The sequence below is a fragment of the Panonychus citri genome, unplaced genomic scaffold, assembly GCF_014898815.1.
Source record: "Panonychus citri isolate SS breed McGregor unplaced genomic scaffold, ASM1489881v1 Contig00024, whole genome shotgun sequence".
Classification (NCBI taxonomy): Eukaryota; Metazoa; Arthropoda; class Arachnida; order Trombidiformes; family Tetranychidae; genus Panonychus; species Panonychus citri.
Window position 1 is genome coordinate 59,825 of NW_026515429.1, and position 10,417 is coordinate 70,241.

The 10,417-nt window shown below is 32.9% G+C and overlaps 1 protein-coding gene across 1 annotated transcript; it reads right to left on the bottom strand.

Annotated features, from left to right (window-relative positions):
* Positions 1-3,922: 3,922 nt before the first annotated feature.
* LOC128396693 (E3 ubiquitin-protein ligase XIAP-like) lies at positions 3,923-4,282 on the bottom strand. Its single transcript, XM_053357308.1, has one exon. The coding sequence runs from the start codon at positions 4,280-4,282 to the stop codon at positions 3,923-3,925; it is 360 nt and encodes a 119-aa protein (XP_053213283.1).
* Positions 4,283-10,417: the final 6,135 nt, after the last annotated feature.

Sequence of the window (10,417 nt, forward strand, 5' to 3'; positions counted from 1 at the left end):
ATAAAAGCTATTAACGATAAAATTGAGTTTTATTCGAACAAGATAAATACTTACAACCTAAATTAGTTCTAGATGAACACAGTCGAAAGGTGGAAATGAAATTTGGCCGTACTAGTGACGGAGTACCGATGCTAGTTTATTTAGGAAATGAATTAGAGGAAATGCTCGGTTTTCTAATGAAAACTCAATGAATATGTTGGATGAGAATGTTTCTATCGTGCCATTAATAGGCGATAAATACATAAGATTGCAGAGTAAAAGCCCTGAAAGACTATTTGATATGAAGGAGAATTCATTCTTTAATGGTTTATAGTGATATTGTATCACATTCAATCGTTGGAAATACACAAGCTAATTTTTTACGATCTGCCAGGATAGACGATCGTGACGAATTCGGATCTGACATAAATTTAATCTTTCAAAAACCATATTATTTTCCTGTTAATTCAAATTTCATTGATAAAATAAGAATTAATATAAAGGATGATACAGGAAATCCTATAGAATTTCAATTTGGAAGAGTTTCGGTGACTTTACACTTTAGAAAAACATGGAAAGCTATTATTTAGAACAAGCAGGTAATGGAACTGCAATTCAATCTTTCTCAGGAGTACGTTATCAACGAGGCGGTGGCTTTTTCAGTAGACTTTTTACTAGTAAGGTTTTACCAATATTACGTTATCTTGGAGACAAAGCCCTGGACACTGGAAAGGCTATTTTGAATGATGTCAAAACTTCTGCGACCAATAGAATCATCGATACTGTTCAAGAAGTAGCTCAAGAGGCTATAAAAAGAAAAGTGGGAAATGAAGATGGTCAGTCCGGCTCAGGTATAAAAAGGAGAAAGTTGACAAAAAGATCTTACATAGCTGATTATAATTTTTTAAAATGACCACTCAAAGCAAATATTCGAAAGAAGCTGTCCTTTCTGAATTGGATCTTTTTACGATACCACCTGTTCAGAAATCTATTGAGAGAAGCTATGAAGTACAATACAGACCAATATCATCTCTCGACTCTACAAAAATAATAGAGTTTTCAATTCCTACATCTAAGGATGAGTATATTCTTCTTCATGAAACATATTTTTATGTGAAAATTCAACTTAAAATCCGAAAAGCAGACGATTCTGCGTTAACTATTCAAGACTGGGAAACTGTAACACCAGTAAATAATTTACTTCATTCTATGATAAAACAAGTTGAGCTTGAAATTGGAGGGAAAGAGGTTACCATGTCTAATTCAACATACGCTTACCGAGCCTATATTGAAAACATGCTAGGCTTCTCCGCTGATGCTAAAAACTCGCACTTGTCGAGTTGTTTGTGGATGGAGAATGCAATAAGGAGACGATCATTTTTCACTCCGAGAAGTTTTGCAGATGGTAGCAGTAAAGAAGTTGATCTTTATGGACGGCTACATTTTGATATGACATTTCAAGGCAAGGCTATACTTGGAGGTAAAGATATTAAAGTAAGAATCCTTACACGATCCTTCATTCTTCATGCAATGAGGATAGAGTAAGCGATGTTGCAATGGTGATTAAAGATGCATGTCTATACGTGCATAAAATGAAGGCTACACCTCAATTAACAAACGCACACTCAAAAGCTCTGGCTATTGCGCCTGCATGTTACCCTATTTCAAGGGTTGATTTACGACAAGCCTCTATCCATGCAAACTCTCTTGATGCGGTTCTATAATATTATAACTGGACAACTCCTCGAAGATTATTCTTATTAATGGTTAAAATACAGCATTTAATGGTTCTAAGTCTCAAGATCCATTCCACTTTGACCATTTTAATGTTTCACATGCAGCTTGTTACGTTGATGGTGTTCAATTCCGACAAATGCGTATCAACCGACTTCAAAATCAATTATGTGTACGAGAGTACTCTGGCCTATTTCAAGCAATGAATATGAACTCAACTGATACAACAGTAAATATTACTAGGAAGATTTCATGGGAGGAAAACAATTTCGCCTTTAACTTTGCACCAGACCTGTCACATGGACCTGGTATGACTGGACATATTAACCCTATTAAAAGAGGCTCGTTGAGAGTTCAATTGAGATTTTCTGAACCATTAAGAGAAACAATAACTGTACTTCTTTATTGCGAGTTTGACAATATTATTGAAATAGATTTAGAACGTAATGCTGTAACTGATTTCAAATAAAAGTAATGTTTGATTATGAAATAAAGAAAGCTCTTTGTTCTTACGATAAATTCATAGGATGTTTTGCGCGAGATAAAATACCTTCAATAGTTGAGTATCCATCATTTATTATCGTCAATACTGACAAGTCATCTGCTCCTGGAACGCATTGTTGCTATGAGATTTACATCGAATGAATGTGAATATTTTGATTCATTTGGTTTACTCCATTGCATCAGGAAATGATAAATGCTATCGGGTCGCGTAAAATGTTGTGGAATGGCCGTTGTTTACAACACCCTTCTTCACGAACATGTGGAGAGTTTTGTATAGCATTTGTAAAGTTTCGCTCTCTGAAATTTTCATTCATAAAATTTATCAAGTATTTTTCTGCTGATACAAAATCTAATGATAAAACAGTAAAAAGTATAAGTTCGGATGATTGGAATACAAGTTTTCAGTTGCATAACAAAAATGGATGAGTACACTTGCCCACGGGTTACAAACATGGTGGTCGCCTTCTCTCTACCTTTTGAGATAGATCTAAAACAGCTGATAAATATTTATCCTCAAACTGATTACCGACCTAAACGATTCAATGGTGCTATCATTAAGACGAAAATAAATTGTTTACTAGTATTCCGAAATGGAAAGATTAATGTCGTCGGAAATAAGAGAATTGAGGATGCTGAAGATGCTGTTGATGAATTGTGTTTAAAATTGCATAAGAAAAAAGAATATACAAGAAGAATAGTTAATATCGTTGCTACTTGTGCATTAGGTCATCCAATTGTGTTGAATGATCTAGCAAACAATGGAGACTTTGAATATAACCCTGAAATATACCCAGCTGCTTACTATAATATCGGTAAAGCTAAAATATCGGTTTTTCATACAGGAAAAATAATTTTCACTGGCTTTTCAGATTTTACAGATATTGTGAATTCTTTTGATGAAGTTCATTTGCTAATAAAAATGATTTGATATTTTATAAGAAAACAGTTTATTTAATTAATCAATTTCATTCTATATATGAGAGATACTTGATTTACAAATTGGACAATCGTCAAGCTGTGTCGCACAATCGATGCAAGAGATAGCGTGATCACATGGTGCGAATACTGTACCGATTTCTTTGTCGAGACATATCTTGCAAGTGTATCTGTCCTTATCATCAGTGGGTTGTGGTAGCTCTGTAAGGGGAGTAACTGTATCTGTTGGGGAGTTGATATCATCTACGAACATCTGTCCTCGCTTCAAATATAGATAACTACATTTAGAAGTAATATGCATGGACAGCCCATGCATTATCTCCTCTCCCAATTTGAGATTGTTCCATTGCAGTTGAAACATCTGGTGTGATCGTATACTCTAGTGTAAAAGAATCCGGCCTCTGCAAGTTCTTTGGGTGTTATTATCTCATTGATCGGCCAATTTGAGAAAGTTTCAGTCCGACTTTGTAGTGTTCTAAACTGAAGGTTCAGCGGCTTAAAGTATCGTCGTCGATTGGATGATTCTGAAAATGATACCAGCCTATTTCTTGTTATACGCCTAGATACTCTAGGAAAACGTCAGTTCGTTCTTTCGATTGCTGGAAATTGTTAGAATTTTCATTTCTGTTAGGATGTTAGAGATACCAGTGACATTATCATTGTTTTGTGGTCTTGGGTAGTCATCAACTACATCTTCTCCCTCAATTTGGTTAAATATAATCACTCGATCCTCTGCAGTGTTATTAGAATGAAGGATTATTATTCTGTACTATCCTTGATTCTTCATTTCATAATTAACCATGACTCTTAGAGGCGTGTTTTCCTGTAGAACAACAGTTGATATAGATCTTGGTATATTACCACAAGGAAGACCTTGGATGAAAGGACAATCTGATGAATGAAGACGATGTTCAATCCAGTGTAAATCTTGCCAGATTGAGGCGTGGTAGAGGTATCCACAGAAAAAACATTTAACCTGTCGCGATATTCCTGTAAAGTAAAAACCATCGCGCGCTAGCTCCGTTCGGTATGAAATCTCCGTGCCCCACGCTGATTGGAAAAAGCTTTCATATCGAGCTTGCTCGGAAGCATAAGTACTTGCATTGTTGCTTGAGTCTGTTATATTCATTTTAGTAGAAAAAAGAAAGAAACTTCAGATGTGACAGAATTTTGAAATGAAAGTGAATACTCGTCAATACAAACATTTGCTTTTTATTCGAGTTCGGTCTCCTATCTCACTCTATAGATGTGCGCACTATCAATTGTATTTTCATTGCATGTGTGATTTGGCTTGCAAAGTTGCTTCTGACCCCACCCTAACAACATTAAGCTCCTCCCTTTAACGTTTAGACACATCTTACTACTTATCTTGATTATTTATTAAGTTCTGCCCTACTGAAAACACAAAATTATAAATAGTAAATGAAATGTTAGGCTATTCTACCTTTGCAGAAATGTATCGAAAGGATATGAAATAATTATGAAATACAATGAATAATTGTCATTTATTTTCTTAAACCAACCAATTATTATCAAAAGAAAAGATTAAAAATATTAATTTTTTCATGAGTATTAATACAAAACTATTGATCGTCACAATCATCAGCATTATTGCATTATAGTGGTGATTAAATCAAGGAGACTTGATTGTTAGTTGAGGAAAATAGATTAACGGAAACTGGTAAACCAATCAATTGATTATTGGATAAAGAAAAGAAATTTTTTGAATATTCATTATTTTCCCAAAGGAAATTTTGATTGTAATAGTTACAATTAGAAAAGAAAATGTTAATTTTTCAGCTCTACGCTTGGACTTTGGAAAAATTTGCGAAAAGCAACATGGTTTATGTACTTTGCTTTGATTCTCATTTAGACTAATTCTTTTTTTTCTTCTCCTGTCAATTAACTTTTAGATTTTCTCATGATTATCGTAATATAATTGACTGTGCATCTCACTCAGGGCGTAGGTTGGATATTACCCATGGGTGCGGTTGAATGGGCTGAGTTTCTGTTATTCTCATGTCACTGAAACTTTGGCGTTCATATGAAGATCTCGACTCATTAGTACGTGATCTTTTTCTTTCACCATTTCGAACCAATTTGTGTGATAATCGAGATCGAAAAATGTTAAAGTCTTAACATTGATGCAACAATCGATTTACTATCAATTTACATTAATCACTGGTTTACTCATCTATTGATACTTATTATTAACCCAAAGATTAGATTATGTGGTCAAGTGTGAACAAAAGTCCATCATCACGATCAATTATGATTAAATTTCAATGTTTGGGTGAAAAGAATCTACTTGTATTAATGATTATCAATCGTGATACAAAGTAAATTATGTTAATTTGATTGATTAGTGTACTCACCCAATTCTCTGTATGTTAATTGATCAAGGAAACAGAATATTATTCTGAGTCTTATTCGCTGTTGGCTGAATGGTTTGCTTATTGAACGCCATTATCCTGTTGTCCACTGTTGATTGTTTGAGCAGTGGACAACAAGAGAAAGGTGAACAATTCACAATATCAACAGGAAAACATGATTGAAGGTACGCAACTTTTACAGGTAAAATCAGATTAGATATAAAGGAAACGGAAGGGATGAAATATGATAGAAATGATGGAAAATAAATCCAGATACAAAGAGAGATTAAAGCTGGTCAAGTTAGAGATGTGAATATTAGATAGATAGTAATTAGAATCAGAGAAGAGCTGATTGAAATTGTGAGGAAAATTTTTAGATTTGTTGTCGACTCGATGATGTGACGAGTCGAAATGACCCTTGCAAGGAGATGGACACTTGAATTTTGAGAGAAAAACAAAGAGTATGAGAGAGTCTCATTGTCATTAAAAGTGAATGTAAAAATTGGAGAAAGATAAAAGTGAAAAGAAGATAAGTGAGCGAGAGAGCAAGAGAGCCATTCAGTGATTTGTTTGTATCTTTCAAAGTTAAACTTATCAAATTGCCATGGAAACAAATGAAAGTATCCAAAATAATTAGCATCTTCACTGGACCTTAAATTAGACTCATCACAAATAACATCATTGGGTAACCGGCTTTACCTTTTCTCCTTTCATCCATTTATCTTCTTCCATTACTCTCTCTCTCTCTCTCTCTCTCTCTCTCTCTGTCTAAAAGGAATTAATTGATAACCATTAACAAACTGGAGCTTTGATTTTACTTTTTGTATTGAAAAATGGACCGGAAATTTTGGTTACTATGAATGGTCAACAAAAATGAATGGTCATTATTATTACTCACCATGAAGATAGACCAATGGTACTCTCTTGATTGGTGTTTTAATTATCCATTTTATTTCTGGTCTGATTATTTCCATGACTTGATTATCAGCTGAAAATACTAATATTCTTGACTGTTGGTTAATCAAATAGGATTTTCTTCCAAGAATCAACCAGCATGACGATACATTGGAAGAGGAAAAATGTTCGTGGTGATTTTTTCATCTCGTCCGGAAACAAGTCATGTTTATGGATATTGAATCTTCCTGGTTATGGTAACTTGCATGAAGAACATCATGAACCTGATTCTAGATTAGGTTCAACTTGTGTATTTCCCTAGAAAATCATTAATATTATCTCGAATCCATTGGCAACAATTGTCCTGAGGTTGACTGGTGATCCCTTATCCTTTTTAGAATCCATTAATTAACCTATCAACATCATTTTGGAACATTTTCTAGCAACAATTAACATCAACAATCTAATCAAGGTAAGACTATTGTAGAAAATATTCCCCATAAAAGATACAAAGTTTACTGTTGTTTATCAATCGAAACAATTAATTTTTTTATGCAGAATCAAATTTATCTTTCATCTCAACAGGATATTGAGAGATGTTGATTATGAAGGACAATTGAAAGAATGGCATATTGAGAGACATCTCTCTATCGATATTGATTAGTTAATCATTGTGATCAATTATCTCCTCATAACCACTATTGTCATTGGTGATCATTATCATCACCAGTGTACTTGAATATTCAAAAAAGATGAGCCAAGTGTGACCATAAACGACTGTGGGAAGGGATAAGGTTGATAAGAGGACCGGTCATTTGGAGGAGAAGACACAATTAAATATATTGACGAGGATGATAAATAATAAAATGTACACTTTATACATAATAATATTACTAATGATTATGGTTAACAAGAAAACTCTGAAAAGTTTATCATCTTTATCTCCCATGTGAATGATGGAGAAATTCAAAGGAATATCGGGAGAGAGAGAGAGAGATAAAATCTTTCATCCATGTAGAAAAAAACTCGAAAACCGTGATGATAATTGTGATGAGGATAATTACCAATGACAAGAAGTTTAAATTGTAATATTATGGATTAATAAAGTATAATAACAACAGGGAATCAGCATTTTAACTATTCCATCCCCTGAACAATATATTATTATCATGGTTGTTGATCTTTATGAGATAAACTGTTCATTTAAACCATAAATTCTGATAAAAGATCACATTTATTAGCAATACTTGAGCTATTAATCGATGCTTTGAATTCAATGATTCACTTTGTTTTTAATATCATGACAATCGCTGCTTTTGCTTAACGACAACTTTCATTACAATTTGTTAAATTTACATTTTGAACGAGGAAATTAATCATCCAAAGAGTCGAAAATTACAAATTTTAACCTTTTTTTCTGGTAACAATTGGTCTATGTGAGCAAATTAATGTCAACTAAAACTTGTGTATAAATAATGACAAGGAAATACGAGTACCAATATCCACGTTTCTATGGTTTTAACAACATCGTCCGATAAAAATTAGCATATTAAAGTTCCCCTAAAGTTTCACTTACATGTTGGGTGATAAAAACTCGAATAGAGATGAGTAATTGTTTGTTAAGAGTTCGAACCTCTAAAAAACAAACCTGATTAATTTGAAACTTCGGGAGCCACAAAGCAAATGATAAAAAAGTATAAGTTTTGGTTTTTTATTTTTATATATCTTTAAAAGCGAATTTACTTGTGAGAGTTTCAATTGAATTTTTTCGATAACCTTCCATCATGAATTTCAATCTCTTTTCGGCTTTAATCTTTATGATGTTCTATTCCGTGCTGTTTCATCTGCACGTACTGGTAGACTATCCACTACCATGGCCGATACCTCTGCCACTACACCCTCAACTACGACAACTGTGACAATTAGGTCATGTCGAGGATACCCCGAAGTCGTGGTTAAAATAATCATTTACTGTCTAATGTAATTATTAACTTGATAAAGTGTTGAATTTCCGATATAAAATAACATGAATATTAGAATCTTCTGTCTTTTCCTTTAAATCAACTTTAAAACGAAACATTAAAAGGTAGTTTATACAATATACAGCCAAAGACTTTGAGTTTGCAACCACTTTTAAATCATTCACGCAGTCAATGATAAGCAAATAAAGATAACTTTTGATATCTAATCAGTTGACCATTTTAAGACTACATCACTTAAATTAGTGGACAGACTTATCATCATATCTTTGGGTTAACTGTATCTCTCATTGATTATATTCAACTGCGTGAATGATTTAGAAAGTGGTTGCAAACTCAAAGTCTTTGACTGTATGTAATATCTTTTTTGCAATTGATAACCTATTTTACTATTTCATTAATCAATCGAGAATTGGGTTTGCTAAGATGGTTAGAGTTTATTTCTATCCGTGAATTTCGGTTTGATATAATATCGAAAGAAAAATATTGATGTTCGAATTGAGAAGAAATTTCATTCATAAAATTGTTGTCAGTTTTTCTTTCACCAAGTTGATGGTGGGAAAGAAAGGATTGAATTGATGACAATTGAATAATCAGTTGATTGTCTCTTCATGAGAATTCACTTGCTGTTTAATATTAACTTTATTTCTTCTTGATGATTGAAAATATTAATCTCTTTTTCTAACTGATATGTATTGTTACTCGAAGACCATCTAGCCTTTCGTGACTTGACTCGATTTCATGGTGACACGGAAAAAAACATGAACGATGATCCAGAATTTCAGATAGGTTGGAATATCAACTTGAAATTATTTCTAATTCTTGGAATGATACTAATCTAAATTGACCAGCAAAAAGATGAATCCAATGTATTAATACATCTAAATGAAGTGAAATCGATTTGATTGTAACCAACCATGAACAATTATCTCATAACTAATTGATTATTCAACATCTCTTTCTATCTCCCTTTGTTCATTTAAATTCTCATTCTCATCATGAAAATTGTAAAGAAACTTATACAATATATTGTACTTACATTATTCGATCCTCGAATCAACCATGATTATCTCATCGGCTCGATCATGGAACGGAAAAGGAAGTTGGTTATATCATTGGAATCAACTAGAATCACCACAGAAATTATAAATATAAGATACATAATATTTAAGAATCTGAAACAGTTCGGTTGACAGATAAATATGAAGTAAAATAGTTCGAGATGAAAGTTCGATGTCTCTAAATTTAGATTCGTGAGAGAAACAAAAGAGAAATATAATATAAGGGAGTTGGTGAGAAAGATACAGGGATTTGGGAGTGAATAGAAAACGATAGAGACCAGGGTGTGTCAAGGAATCGCGTTCGAGAGATGATGATGTTCAATCGACAAAATGTAAGCCCGAAATTAACTGATGATGAATATATTGGAAAACGCCCTAGATAAAGAGAGAGAGAGAGAGAGCAGGTAAATGATGATGAAGATGAAAAGTAAAGACAAAAGACTTTGTATCAATTTAATGTATTAAAAGGAAAAGCATCAATAGAAGGGAAAAAGAGCAAAATCGATTTTTGATTAGCGAACTTTGCAAATATTGAATTTCCTGAATCTCGAGGAATATCTGACAATCTAATTTCTTTCATCATTATTATCATAATCATCTCACTCGATTTCCGTGGAAATATTTCTCCATCTTCCTTTTTCAACTTACCTTTGTATCTAAGATCAATATTTTACTCTCTGTCCATACAATCTGATCGTTCAGCTGATTATATTCACTAATTATGTTAACCTAATGATGTTTAAATTGTCACAATTGTCACTGTCCTTTGAGAATCTTCAAATTGTTACCTTGATTTAGTTTTCGTATGATAATAAATCCTTACAATTATCATTATCTCTTTGATTAGATTACTCATTTTTTTCGAGAACGGAAGTTTACTTTTATCTAATCAATCAATTTCCTGTTAAATTGCTGCGATCATAATTCATTGATTATACAATCAAGATGATAATCATGC

What these genes read in the sequence shown, in the direction of transcription:
- LOC128396693 (XM_053357308.1), bottom strand. Translation starts at nt 4,282, where the DNA reads ATGAATATAACAGACTCAAGCAACAATGCAAGTACTTATGCTTCCGAG.